The sequence below is a fragment of the Danio rerio genome, chromosome 3 (genome assembly GCF_052040795.2).
Source record: "Danio rerio strain M-AB ecotype USA chromosome 3, GRCz13ab, whole genome shotgun sequence".
In the NCBI taxonomy this organism is placed as follows: domain Eukaryota; kingdom Metazoa; phylum Chordata; class Actinopteri; order Cypriniformes; family Danionidae; genus Danio; species Danio rerio.
Window position 1 is genome coordinate 18224706 of NC_141023.1, and position 15933 is coordinate 18240638.

General features: G+C 32.6%; 1 protein-coding gene across 3 annotated transcripts; it reads right to left on the reverse strand.

Annotated features, from left to right (window-relative positions):
• Window positions 1-832: 832 nt before the first annotated feature.
• zgc:113333 lies at window positions 833-15901 on the reverse strand. Of its 3 annotated transcripts, XM_087242649.1 has the most exons (15): window positions 15644-15901; window positions 14015-14045; window positions 13500-13580; window positions 13132-13405; window positions 12926-13035; window positions 11109-11196; window positions 10729-10893; window positions 10475-10658; window positions 8528-8599; window positions 6622-6826; window positions 6442-6524; window positions 4502-4577; window positions 2844-2939; window positions 2665-2754; window positions 833-1658 (listed from the first exon to the last, which is right to left on the reverse strand). In XM_087242649.1, the coding sequence occupies exons 3-15, from the start codon at window positions 13577-13579 to the stop codon at window positions 1460-1462; spliced, it is 1722 nt and encodes a 573-aa protein (XP_087098775.1). In that variant the 5' UTR covers window position 13580; window positions 14015-14045; window positions 15644-15901; the 3' UTR covers window positions 833-1459.
• Between the last annotated feature and the right edge of the window lie 32 nt (window positions 15902-15933).

The following is a 15933-nucleotide window of genomic DNA, read 5'->3' on the forward strand; positions in this document are numbered from 1 at the left end:
GTCAGAATTATTAAACCCCCTGAATTATTAGCCCCCCTGTTTATTTTTCCCCAATTTCTGTTTAACGGAGAGAAGATTTTTTCAGCACATTTCTAAACATAATAGTTTTAAGAACACATTTTTAACAGCTGATTTATTTTATCTTTGCTGTGATAACAGTAGTTTTTGACTAGATATATTTAAGACACTTTTATACAGCTTGAATTGACATTTAAAGGCTTAACTAGGTTAATTAGCTTAACTAGGCAGGTTTGGGTAATTAGGCAAGTTATTGTATAACGATGGTTTGTTCTGTAGATTATCTAAAAAAATATAGCTTAAAGGGGCAAATAATTTTTTACCTTAAAATTATGTTTAAAAATTTTAAAACTGCTTTTATTCTAGCTGAAATAAAACAAATAAGACTTTCTCCAGAAGGAAAAATATTATCAGACATACTGTGAAAATTTCCCTTTCTCAGTTAAACATCATTTGGGAAATATTTTAAAAAAATAAAAATTAAAAGGGGGGCTAATATTTCTGACTTCAACTGTAGATCAATAACATCTGAAAGCACTTTTAAAACCTCATCCCAGAATCCCTGTATTTTATGACAGAATACAAACTATGAGCTAAATCGGCTTCCTCTGATTAGCACTTATTACAAATAGAAGATATATTGTGGTGAAAGTCATATGTATTTTCTTTTGGAGAAGTGTAGTCTATGTAGTATTTGAACTGGATGAGGCATAATCTAGTGTTGATTGATTGTTTATCAATATCCCCTAAGCTATATCTCTTCCAAACAAGATATCTTCTTCTGCATTTAAGAGAAAAATGAAACTCACACAGGTTTGTGACAAGTGAGAATTTTCATTTTTGAGTAAACTGCCCCTTTAAATATAAAAATACTGAGATTTCACCATAATAAAGAGTAAAAGCAGCTACAAGTACAAAGCTTCCACATTTTTTTATGATATGTTGTAAACCCCATGATCAACAGATTTGCAGTTTTATTGTAGTCTTTTGTAAATCCCTATAAATCTAAACCAAATATTTATATAATTACAAGTCTTCTTTAATAGTATTGAAGTACTAACAATTCTTGGCATCTTTATGGAAAGCTCTACTGTAACATTTCTACAGTAAGTGATCACACATTTTGCATTTATACAGAATTGCACAATATTTGTGCTCCTCAGACCACAGTTATAAAAAACATTAATTTATGCATGATTGCATTTCATCCCTTTACAGCTAAATCTTTAGCAAAGTCCACTCAAAAACCGATTAAATAAACACATCAATGCAACGTTGTGAATTCATTTTTTCAAGCAGTTCATATATAATATATGTGTTCGTCACTTCCAGTAAAGTCCTAAGGTAATAAGCAAGGTCCCTGAGAGGGGAAACACCTCCTTTTGTGCAGAAACAAGAGGTCTGAATGCCATGTTTGGAATGTCTTTTACACCGATTTGTTTCACCTATTTTCCAAGGGGTCCACCTTTGGCTGTCCGTTGAGTTTAATGATCCGCTCTACATCAACCACCATGTTGTGAAGCGTTTCAATGTGTTCATTCACGTTCTCTTCCAACCACTCCTCTAAAGTGTCCGGGTAAAAAATCGCCTCCATGCTTTCCCGAAAAGTCAGCAAAAAGGAATCCCATTCATCCATCATTCTGACATAAAAAAGGAGAAATATTAGCTTACTCCATCTCTGTTTATGCACTTTATTTCATAAACACATCATCAAGATCACAGTCATTTAAAAGGATCGTTCACCACAAAATTAAAACTGCCAGTTTCTCACGCCCACTTATTTCTTTCTTCAATACAAAAGAAGACATTTTGAAAAATGTTGGAAAACCGGCTACCATTGACATCCATAGTATGAAATAAAACTTCTATAGATGTCAGTGGTTATCAGTTTCCAACGTTTTTTAAAATGTCTTCCTTTGTGTTTAGTATTAAACACTCATAAACATTTGGAACCACTTGAGGGCGAGTAAATGGTGAGTATGTTTTTATTTTTGGGTGAATTACCCCTTTATCTCCTACTTCTGCTTGCAGACATACAGGGATCCCACAACATTTCCATGACCTTTGCATAAAATCTGTCAGGCCAGCTCATTTAAGGAATAATTCACCCTTACATGCAAATTCTGTCCTCATTTACTACACCAAAACTTGTTCCAAAAATGAACTGGTGTCTCAAAAGAAGAAGATATTTTGAAGAATGTTGGAAAATACAAATTTTTAAGGGTAACCTCTGTTCTCCAAAGTAGGAAAAAGACTGAATAGAAGTGAATGAGTACTATTACTATCAACTGTCTGATTACAAACTTTCCTCAAAATATCTTCTTATGTTTTTTAAGAGAAAAAAGAAACTCATGTTGGAAACAAATGAAGGGATGATTTATTATTATTATTATTATTAGAATTATTATTATTATTATTTTATATTTTTCCCCACTTCGAACCAATTGTTAACAGAATCAAAATTGTTCTGAATAAATAATTTTATTAACAAACAAAAATAAAAGAAAAACAAACCAGATAAATGTAAATATAATAAAACATAAATTCATTATGGTTCACAATGACTGAAATTCTTGCATAAAATCAAAATCAACATTCGAACAACATAAAAAATAAATGAAATGAGTTTTTTTTTTTTAATCTTACTTTTTCAGATCGTCTTTGAAAAATCCAAGATTTCGAGGGTTGGCAAAGTTGCGTTTGCGATGATAAAAGCTGAATGATCCTTTGACGTGACTGCAAAAGAACAAAAGGCCCACAATACAGAGAATAAGTATCAGAATGTGCTCAGTGTGAAGCTTGTATTCATCTTATAATTCACTTACTAGTTTTGCTTGAGGTTTATAATTGAACTCTGAAGGTTGGTGTGGATCTTCTTCACCATTTCATAAATGTCTGATCCAGGAAAGGATGCACCCTTACTGAAGAACATTCAAGAGAGCATCAGTTACAAACATTCACAGCTACTTTTATTTGATAATAATTTCCAAAGTTTAGGGTGGGTACAATAAAAACAAAACAACTGCTTAAGCTCAGCAAAGTAGAAATTATAATTATAATTATTACAATAAAACGGATATACAGTTGGAGTCATTTATTATTAACATACCTGAATTATCAGCCCCCTGTTTATTTTTTTCCCCAATTATATCTTTGCCATGATGATAGTAAATAATATTTGACTAGATATTTTTCAAAACAGTTCTATACAGCTTACAGTGACATTTAAAAACTTAACTAGGTTAACTAGATTAACTAGGCAGGTTAGGGTAATCAGGCAAGTTATTGTATAATAATGGCTTCTTCTGTAGACTATGGAAAAAAATAGCTTAAAGAGGCTAATAATTTTGACCTTAAAATGGTTTTTAAAAAAATGTAAAACTGCTTTTATTCTAGCCAAAATAAAACAAATAAGACTTTCTCCAGAAGAAAAAAGTTATCAGACATACTTTGAAAATGTCCTTCCTCTGTTAAACATTATTTGGGAAATATTTAAAAATGAAAACAAACATTCAAAGAAGAGCTAATAATTCTGACTTCAATTGTATTTATTTTAATATTAAATGTATTCATGTAGTTGAAAATCCATCACTCTAGACCCCAGAAATCATTTTGATCGGTGCTGAAAACAGTATATTATCTTTATATTGAGTAAACAATAACTTTTCCCAAAGTTATTTCATGAATTATAACACATGATTTGAAAGAGCATATTTTATATATATATATATATATATATATATATATATATATATATATATATATATATATATATATATATATATATATATATATATATATATATATATATATATATATATCCGTGTGTGTGTGTGTGTGTGTGTATTGAAATCATTCTGTCAACAAGAATTTAAAACTGGTAGTTTTTAGGAAAAGGATGTACATGCACAGAGACAAAGTTGAAATGTGAAATCCTGTGAAATTTGCATTCTTTTTCAAATATTGTTTAATGGAGCAAAATTAAATTCTTAATATTTTCAATAATATTTTTTTTTTCATCTGGAGAAAGTTATTTTTTTTAGTTTGACTATAATAAAGAAGGTTTTAAAAAAGTAAAGCAATTCTAAGGTCAATATTATTAGCTCCCTAAAGAATTTGTTTTTACAAGCTAAAGAACAAACTGTTCCGATGACTGATTACTTTACTAATTACCCTAAGTTGCCTAATTAACCTAGTTACTTTAGTTAATTTGAAATATACTGGTATTCAGCTTAACGTATTATGTACTGTAAATAGGGCAAAATAAATTATTTATAAAAACTATTATGTTAAAAAACTTGTTGAAAAAAACTGTTAAACAGAACTTTAGAAAACAACACTGAAAAATAACTACAAATTTTAGAGGAGGTCTAATCATTTTGACTTCAATTGTACATATATAACCTACATATTACATTTACAGTAGATACTTCCATTGATGCTGACAACAATAAAGTCATTGAAAATATAAACTGTTTCATACCAGTCATTTTTTTCGAGCTGAATTTCACAGCCAAGCATGCGCTGGACCTCACCCTGGGCCTTAGCATTAAATGCACCTAACACAAACACATGACAGCATGATCATATTGCAGAACTGATCTGAACTCATACAGCAGCAATAACATTATATTACACACATTAAAGAGATATAGTTCACCCAAAATAAACATTCTGTCATCATTTACTCACACTTGTTACAAATAAATGTAAGTTTTATTTTTTCTGTTAAACACAAACAGAAGATATTTTGAAAAATGTTGCAAACCTGTAACCACTGACTTCCAAAGTATTTGTTTTTCCTTTGTTGCATGTCAATGATTACAGGTTTCCTACATTCTTCAATATAAGTTTTTTGTAAAGGAAGAGTAAATCTCAATATTGTGCACGTTTTTTATCAAAATATATTGAATTAGGGCTGCATGATATTGGAAAAATCTAGAATTGCAATATTTTTTTTATTTTGCGATATATATATATATATATATATATATATATATATATATATATATATATATATATATATATATATATATATATATATATATATATTTTTTTTTTTTTTTTTAGGTGGGCATAGATTCATTTCATTCATTCATTTTCTTGTCGGCTTAGTACCTTTATTAATCCAGGGTCACCACAGCGGAATGAACCGCCAACTTATCCAGCAAGTTTTTACACAGCGGATGCCCTTCCAGCCGCAATCCATCTCTCACACACACATTAACACACACATTCAAACACACACTACGGACAATTTAGCCTACCCAATTCACCTGTACCGCATGTCTTTGGACTATGGGAGAAACCGGAGCACCCAGAGAAAACCTACGTAAACGCAGGGAGAACATGCAAACTCCACACAAAAACACCAATTGAGCCGAGGCTTGAACCAGTGACCCAGCGACCTTCTTGCTGTGAGGCGATAGCACTACCTAACAAGTTAAATTGCATAACACTCTCACCAGACCTTACTTCTTATTTGCTTCTTAAACCGCAGTTTGTCACGGGGGCATGAATGAAATGTTCATGAGTGAATGTAAAACTGTCGAACTGCAGTTAAAGACACTCAAAATGACAGGAAACTCTGACATGAAAGCACTTAAAGTAAACACCTTATTTATATTATTTTCTATTAAGGCAAATAAAACAGATTACAGATGTCCATGTAAGGGTAGTAAGTAGTGTCTTTGAAGTTAATGATAGATCCAGATTAAAGATCCTAGATTAACCGCAATATTTTTTTGTTGTGAGTCTCGTGTTAACATTACCCCAGCACATTAACACTGATAATGGCCCACCACTGAAATATTTAGTACATATATATTAGTGGTGGGCTGTTATCTGCGTTAATGTGCTGTGGTAATGTTAACACGAGACTCACAAGAGAAAATATTGCCGTTATTAATGTTGGGTTGGGATGACTCTGCAGTGGTAGTGCATCTCCATAAAATCTAATAAACAATCTGTAAACTTTTTGGGGTCCCTCGTCAAGTTTTTGTTGTGGTCTGTGCTATGTGCAGTGCATTTCTGTATTTGCATGCGTTGAGCGTATTTTCATGCATAACAATCTAGAAAAAAAAGATATAATTGGAATAAAGTGTTTTATCATTTTCCGACTCTAACAATATTCAAGAACATTAATTGAATGATAAAATAAAAATAATAAAACGTAATCAATCAGTGTTAAAATCACAAATGGTACAATTTCTTATGCCTGAATGCTTTTAAGATTATTATACAATCACAGGCATCAAAAACACATGCAAAGTAAGAATTATAATACAAACTCAACATTGCATATTTTGAGATATGTCTACTGCAAAGGATCACGTTGCGATATTGATGCTAAAACGATATATATATTGTGCAGCCCTATACTGAATTACTGAATATTAGCATACGCCTATTTCAGACACTCACCATATTTCAGTGTCTGCAGACAGACAGTGAGAGAAGGAATGGCCACCGGGAGAAGCTCGCACAGCACTGTGTGATGCTCATACCTAGAACAAATTGTTTTGTATTACTCTTTTATGTCTGAAATGTTTAAATAATTGTATGGTTTTGCAAGTTTGCAATATGCTAAAATGGTGCATTTACCTTTGCCAGCCAGTCAGTGCAATGCCTTGAAATCTCACTGACTTGTACTGCGGCATGGATGCGATGACTTCCTGCCACTGTATATGGTTTTTTAAATGGTGATCAATTGGAGTCCAGATCTGGTCGATCCCAGATGCTCCTTTGAAAGCACTAGCAAACCACACGCCACGAAATCCAGCCTGCTCATACTTGGAGATATACTTACCTACAAATTAAAAAGGCAAAAAAGTAAGATGGTTTGTCTTAACCTAACCTTGACTATTTAAAAGTAGTCACAGATAGGCCTGTCACGATAATTAATATATCGACTTATATGGCACAACACATGGACATGACATCAATAGTTTGTGGTGATACAATATAAATCACCCACACATAAAAAAATGTAAAAACTTTTTTAGCTGATTGTGCAACATCTCTATTGGAGGTGTCAGTATGGTTAAAAAAACACTGTAGTATTTATCATAAATTACTATTATATATTTTCATGTGGGTGTCTGAAAACTGAATTTAGATCTGGTAGCAGATATCGCAGCCTTTGTTACTCTTTTACCTTGCACTTTTTTGTTAACATTTATTATTATTTATTTAGGATAGGGTTTTCACATTCTGACTCCAATGCCTCATTATTAAACTGTAAAATGACTATAAATAAATTAAATATTCTAAGGATTAAACTATTATGTGTTCTTTGAAAGAGTGTGCTTGCATTGTGATGATATTACAAAGTCATTCTGGCATTATATAATGAGTGGCATAAAATAGTCCTAAAGGGCACCTATTTGACCCCCTTTTTCAAGATTTAGGAGAAGTCTTTTGTGCCTCCAGAATGTGTCTGTAAAGTTTCAGCTCAAAACACCCATCAGATTATCTATTAGACCTTTCAGATTTTTTTTTAGCTCTGAACATCTAGTAGCTGTTTTTGTGGCCTTTGCCTTTAAGGCTAGTTCTCCCCACCCACCGTTCCCACATGCCTAACAGACTGTGCCTTGGCTGCATCAGATAAACAGCACAGTGACATACACAAATTAAACAGATCTCATGTAATGTTTGTGAACTTTCCCAATGATTATTTGATGTATTTAATGTGGAGTTAATTCAAGCCTTTCTGCGATGAGTCACACACAATGTCGTTACACACACACACACACACACACAGTGCGCACTATTAACTTTGCACTGTTTTTGCTAAGCAAATGTGACAGGATACGCATTAATATCTACTGCTGTAAGGATATTTGTTATGTTAATGTACAAAATAAACCTAATTTAACGTCCACAAACAAGGATTGAAGCGTCTTTTTTATAATTGTTCTGACATGCAGCTGTAAATTTTAACATTTTAAACTTGTAAAACTCATTCTTGATCACATTTGATGATCACAGAGAGCTGAACAGATTTATTAATCCTGGTCGCTTTGTGGACGTCCTGTCTCATTGATATAATTATCCTTCACCATGTTGTGGTGGGCCTCAAAATGGGAGGAATTTGCATCCTATTTTAACGTCAGGAAAAAAAAAAAAAAAGAAGACTTATTGTGTTTATACCACCCAAATATGTCTGTGGACACACTATACCTACACACAGTTCTGTCTAAACAGCTTACAAAAGATGATTTATCATAGCTGCTTTAAAATAACAATAATGTTGTTTATCGCAATACATTTTGGTGCAATATATTGTACAACAAAAATTAGATATCATGACGGACCTAGTCACAGAGCTTACAAAGACTGTATTTATTTGATTAAAATACAAGAAAAAGATTATTAAATCAAAATTTTATTTTCTCATGGGTATAAGAACTCCGTTCAAAATAAGGAAGATATTTTAAGCTAATGGGTAATTGGGTAAGATTGTTCATATTGACCTTATTAAGGTATAAGTAACAGAGCCAGGCCTTACCAATGTCCTTCACGTTCAAGTTTGCATGGTAGTTCCATATCATGGGTGAAGCAAGATCTTGCAAACCTGATTCTGAAAAGGGAAAAAATCATGTCAGGGTCAAAAATGTGCTTTCCAGTTATGGTGACGTTGTGTGTGTGTTTTTTAAGTGATATTAAAAAGTGTGTTCTGTGTTTGTCGCTCAACAAAAAAATCATGTTACAACCTAGCCAAATTTTAATGATTGAAAAATGCAAGTGTCTAAAATAGGACGCACTCGAGGCCACGCTCAGACTGCTCTCGAATGCTACTGTTGCTAACGATATAACGTTAGCTTAATTAGTTTTTTACAGCCATACATGTTTGGGCAACAATCCAATTCAGAGTGTTCTGTGTTTGTCACTTAACAGAAAAATTATGTTACAACCTAGCCAAACTTTAATGATTGAAAAATGCAAGTGTCTAAAATAGGACGCAATCGAGGCAGCACTCAGACTCTCGAATGCTACTGATGCTAACGATAGTAACGTTAACTTAGCTTTTTACAGCCATACATGTTTAGGAAACAATCCAATTCAGAGAACAATGATTGGTTACCCGAGAATCATCTAATGGGTCTGCAACAGAATGGTAATTCATTTCTTGCTTTCATGAATGTTAGCAATAGTGGTGGGCAAAGCGAGGCTTCATGAAACAATGAAACTGTCTAAGCAAATGTGTTGAAACTTTCATTTCGTAAACCGTCTCTACAGTGACACATAGTGACCTTTTTTATTTATTGTTCTGGAGCAGCCTCAGCAAAGAAACAGTTGAGCAAATTGAAGTATTAAACCCCACATTGTAGAGTTGAGTTTTTAAGTAATTTAGTGAAGTAGTGAGAGTTCCAGCATTCAGAAATATTGGGTCTGAATGCAGCAACAGATTTTCGTTTTTAAATGCTTTTTAAATGTTTTTAATTGTAATTGAATTGTAACGTGTGTTGTTTTAATATTGGTTTAACAACCCAATAAACACTTTGTAAATAAATATGTCTTGTTTTGTTCATAAAAAAGGTAACATTAATAAAACAGATCAAGTCATTCAAACTCATGTCATTCTGAAGCACAGTAACTGTTCACACAAACAGTCCACTAGGCTACATAAGATCTGACTCTGTCAGTCAAAAGCAGATTCGCCAGATCTCGAAATGCTGAATTGACAGATGCTTTGAATTGCTTTATTCAAGTGACCCGTGTATCGAAACATTTTAGTCACGTGACCTGGGTGTTTCAGATCATGCTTCAGTGCCGCGTTTTGAAACACTTCCACTTCGGGATCTCAACACTACTGTTTATATAACAGGGGAGCGTGGTGGCGCAGTGGGTAGCAAAATCAGCTCACAGCAAGAAACTGGCTCCGGTTGGGTCAGTTAGCATTTCTCTTTGGAGTTTGCATGTCCTCACTGTTTGCACGTGGGTTTCCTCCATATGCTCTGGTTTCCCCCACAAGTCCAAAGACATGCGGTACAGGTGAATTGGGTGAACTAAAATTTTCTATGGTGTATGTGTGATAATGAGTGTGTATGGGTGTTTCCCAGTGACAGGTTGCAGCTGGAAGGCCATCCGCTGCATAAAACATATGCAGGATAAGTTAGCGGTTTATTCTGCTGTGGCGACCCCAGATTAATTAAGAGAATTAGCTGAAAAGAAAATGAATTAATGTTTATTTAACACTTGTTGGCTTCACTGCTTCATCGAGCCTCCATTTTAACCTGAATACAGAATTAGTAAAAACTTCACAATTCCGTACCACACATAATTCAGAGTCTTTATGTTTTCCAGCAATACATCTATAATATTTTAGGAACTATTTTTTGAATTCTCTTTACCTGGACTTTAAGATTGAAAGCTACACTAATTAACTTTCCTCATCACACCATTTAAGATCTGTACATTTACAGTTAGCACACAGTGAGTTTAATATACAGACCTTTTATAGTGTCAGGGCTAAATTTCCTGAACATGTCGTCCCACAAGATCAGCTTGATTCTTTGCTTCTGTTTGGTCATAAACTTTGCAACTGCAGTCACATGATTGAGGTAGAGCTTGCCCATGTCTCCGTTGTTGGCTTCTAACCATCGCTTCGAATCTTCACTTTCGCCCAAGCCACGCACCTAAAATGATTATTATGGTTATATTTATGTCTTTATAATTCTGATCTGCAAAGAATAGAAATCCACAGACCTCATCGGCACCAATGTGGAACCACCGTGCTTCTGGGTGCTTCTTCATAACCTGCATTAGCATGTTTTGAACGAGTTCCATGCTTCCTTGGGCCAGAGAGTTTAGACTATTGGGAAACGTTTCCACTTCTCTCAATTTAAAATACTTTTCATGTTTTAAGACGAACTGAAATGTGAACAGAAAGCCTGGTTAAGCAGAGCTGCAACGCATCCACAGCATTTGAATGATTTTTGCCTCCACACATTTATCAGAAATGGTTGAACTAGACATTATGTAAAGAATCCACTTGTAAAACAAAATGTAAATGCCTCTTTAGCACTGCACTGAAGTATGTAGTATGCACATATTTGAGATTTTTTGTTGATAAAATCTCTACTTGCCTCCATGTGTCCAAACACCTGCACCAAAGGTATCAGTTCCAGATTGTGTCGTTTAGCCAGAGACTTAATTTCCTCTATATCTTCCGGACTTTTTGTGAACAATAAAAGACAAACAAGTGATAAATATACTGCATTCATAAAAATACATGCATAGAAACTGTCAACTTATGATCTCTAAATATATTTTAGCAACATTTTATCCATGAATTGAAAGGCTTAGAGTTACAGAGGAAGCTTCAATAGATATTTACTTAAACTTTCAAATGTATTAGCAATATTTTTTTTTTTTACATTTTAGAAGTTTGATATACATTGCTCCTCGGCATATAAGTACACCCCTTACAAATTTATTTTTTAATCCACATTTTTAATAGGAAGCTCTACAATATATTATATTTAATAACTTGCCAATAACTGTTAGATAGCTGTTAATAGATCAAAAAATTGTGCACCCAAATTTATGTTATAGAACAATATTAAATACAAATTTAAAAAGGAGAAAAATCGAGGGAAGATAAATAAATGGAAAAATTTAGTTGAATTTTTTTGTGATATTTTGCTTGAATTTAATTGTATTATCTTTTAATTTCTAAACATGTTTGGTGCCTAAAATATTATTTTAATAAATATATCTGTTTAATAAATCTGTTTTGTTTAAATGGACCAAAATACATTTCCTATATTCACTGAGAAATGGATACAAACATTCATTTTCAAAATGAAGTGTACTCAATTATGCGAAGCACTGTTCATAGCCACTTGACATGGTCAACCAAAAGCTGTTTAAATAACTTTTTTCAGCAATAAAGTTGAAATAAATATTATATAAATATAATAATAATAATAACAATATAAAAAAACTAAAAGAAGTTTAAGAACAAAACTCTCTGCTTCTCCCGTTTTCAAAATAAGAGTCCTGTCTAGATAGTAAGATTGTTGTAATCTCACTAGGATATATTGTGGCCTATCAAACTCTACCTGGGGCATTCATATTAATGATCCCTTCTGTATTGTAAGAGTCTGTGTTTTGTTCCATTTGGCTTCTTTTTCGCAAAGATGTACACTCACGAAATTTACATGAGTCTGAGGAAACAATTAAGTTTGTGGCTCATGGTGCATCATTTACATGTACTGAACCCTTATTATTCAGCCTTGCCTAGTTATACAGCTTTTTATTCTTTAGCACCTTTAAACTAATTTTATATAAATACTTTAAATGTATATATAAACGTATTATTGTTATTTTAGGGCAAGTTTATTTACATAGCACATTTCCTACAGTGGCAATTCAAAGTGCTTCACGTAAACAGGAATAATATAAACAAGTATAAATAAAATAGAAACAAATATTATGAAAACAGATTAAAAACAGAGTAGGGACAGATTTTCATATTCCAAAACACAGATATATCATATTTTCTCATTTTACTCTGGGACTTCCCCATTCTAGTGATCACCCAGCCTCTGTGGACATTTTCTGCAATTAATCTAATGGACGTCTTCAACAGATTCAAATTTTCACCTAGAATTGAAAAGTTAAGCTTTACAGCTCTAATTACATGCCCCCCTATTTCAACTTCCTTCTGGATGTAAATCACACGGCCCCTGATTTTAACCCCCTCCCAGAAGCAAATGGATATAGCTAGCTGAACGTAATAAAAGGCATTGATCTCAGCCAGACGTTAGGGACTTTTACCCTCCATCCCACATAATCCCTTACATAAGGGTGAATAGCAATTGCCAAAATGTTACTTTTTTGAGTAACCTGCATGCAATGAAGTCGAGTTTAGTTAACACACACAGACTCATTCACCCACCTGTATGCAAAGCTTGATTTGAGAATTTCAAGGTCTCCCTCATAGGGAAACATGTCCTCATATTCCAGCAATATCCCATTAGCACCCAAAGATGACAGTAGAGGGAATAACTAGAAAACAACATAACTATTAACACATTTGTTTTTGTTGTGCTTTGATCACATTTCAAGTGCAATCTGATACAACCTGCATACATTGATTCTCACCTGCTCAAGGTATTTAACTTTGGGTGGGGCACCTTTCAGATCTAAATGCACAATCTTTAGTGGATCTGTTTTTTCAGGAACTTCTGGCTTTAATTGCTCTTGTTTTTTCTGAATCTTCTCACTTTCCTCTTGCTCAACTTTAGGCTGTTGTTCTGTTTTCACGGTATCCTGTTTATTTTCAACCACTTTTATCAGTGGGATTCGTTGGCTAGCCCAGAAATTACCACCTTGTATGATCTGGTGGGTCTTTTCACTTTTAGACTTCACACTTCCTCTATAAATAGAATGCAAATAAATCACTATACAAGCTTGTTCAGGACATTGAAGCATGGATGCACAAAGAGACCCTTGTGAAATGTGATGCTCACCTGGGGTTGAAGAACAGTTTCACCATGGCCACAATCACTAAGGAGCCGATGATTAACCTAATAAGCTTTTGGCTGCTCATGCTGCAAGCAACGATAATACATCTTATTTATAATGCAAGTTTCTAATGCCCAAAGCACTACAGAGAGTTACACAAACAGATATGCATTTGGAATATTCTAAGGGAAGCATTACGTTTAAGCTGGTTTTATATTCAGACTTTCTCCTTGATAATATAATTTCAGAATAGTTTTCTTTGTATTTCCTTAACAGGGAACATATTAGCAGGCAATGAATATCAAAGCACATCGTGCACAGTCAATTAAATAGAGTTAACGTGTTGTTTTGAAGTCACACTAACTGTACATTCAATTTCAGACATAATATTCAAAGTAACATGGTACACAAGACAGAGACCATATCACAAGTTGTCACCGTTATAAAACCAACTAATGAAGGCAGGCATTAAAGGGATAGTTCATGCAAAAGTAAAACTAATTTACTCATTAATACTTGCCCTCAGTTTGTTCCAAACCTTTATGGGTTTTCTGTTTAACACAAAATTTGTTATTTTGAACAATGTTAAAAAAAGCAACCATTGACTTTAGGCAAATTCAATCCGTAAATTAAAAAACATGATTAAAGAAGTACACAAATTTAATTCGTAAATTCAAAACACGATTCAAAAATACACAAATTCAATTAGTAAATTAAAAAAATAATTTAAACATACACAATTTCAATTTGTAAATTCAAAAACGATTTATAAATACACAAATCCAATTTGTCAATTCAAAACACGATTCAAAAATACACAAATTCAATTTATAAATTCAAAACATGATTCAAAAATACACAAATCCAATTAAAAAATACTAACTCGATTCAAACATAAATAAACTCAATTTGTTGATTAAAAAATATTTAAAAATAAACAAATCGAATTCATTAATTCAAAAAATTATTTAAAAAATACACAAATTCAATTTATAAAGTAAAAAAATGATTAAAAAATACACAAATTCAATTCTTTGATTCAAAACACGATTCAAAAATACACAAATCCAATTCATAAGTTCAAAAAAATCATTCAAAAATACACAAATCCAATTCATAAATTTAAAACATGATTTAAACATAAATAAATTGAATTTTTGAATTCCAAAAACTATTAAAAAATACACAAATCCAATTCATCAATTCAAAAAACAACTCAAAATACACAAATTCAATATGAAAATTCAAAAAAAGTGATCCGAAAATAAACAAATTTAATTCGGAAAGTCAAATAAATGATTAATAAATACACAAATCAGATTTGTACATTTAAAACAGGATTGTATTTTGAACAATGTAAAAAAAAGCAACCATTGACTTTAGGACTGCACAATATAAAACTAATTATTCAGTAGTAGAAAGTTAAAAAGTTGTATATTTCCGTGCCTGTTTTAAATTCATTTGAAAAGCCTTTAAAACATATGCAAAGGATAAAGATTCTCTCTGTTTTGGTTACTATTTGCAGTGACTCCAAAAATGTCATGTATTCTGAATTGTGGTGTTGATCAACTATAATCATCCAACCTCAACATTGCATATTCTGCTATGTGACTTTTGTGGACACAAACATTGCAATATTGATGCTGAAACAATATGTTGTGCAGCCCAAATTGACTTGCATAGTATAAACAGCAAATATGGACATCAATGGTTATAGATTTAACGTTTTTTTTTTCAAAATATCTTCGTTTGTATAGAAAAAAATTAAAATAAACTCATAAAGGTTTTTGACAAGTAAAGCGAGAGTAATGATTATGTAATTATCAGTTTTGGATGAACTGTCAGGTTAGCAAAAAAACATAAACGATGAAAAATATCACCCTTGTAGATCATAAATGTGCATAAAGATCAAGTTATGTACTTATAATACATTTAAAAATAATGCAACACTTCGCAAATTCAAATGAGTGTCTAAAATGCATCAATAATAAAAGTAGATCAACAATATTTAGTGCATAAAATGTTTGCGTACAATTTTAACTTTTCAGCATCAAAGCTAAATTGTTTGTTGCAAAAATAAAACATATGACGCTATATTAATGCCTCACTGTTGTTACTATTATAGAAAATATCGAACAAGTGTACTTACTCTGTTAAAAAAAATTCTCGGTCCCTTTACTAGACGAGTTTAAAAGGCATATAGTCATACAGACATACATTTACTTCCGTACGGTGTTGATGGACCATCAAGCGAACGTGTTTTTGAGTTACCGCGACAAGCTTAACCAGTTTAACGTGTCGATTTTACAACTGCTCTTTTGCACAATTAATACATGGTGGTAAACATGTTTCTGTACTTGTCTACAAGAAACACGTTAACCCGCAAACGATGACAGTAAAAGTGTGCGCGTCACATCGACGCTTTACGGCAGGTAAGCA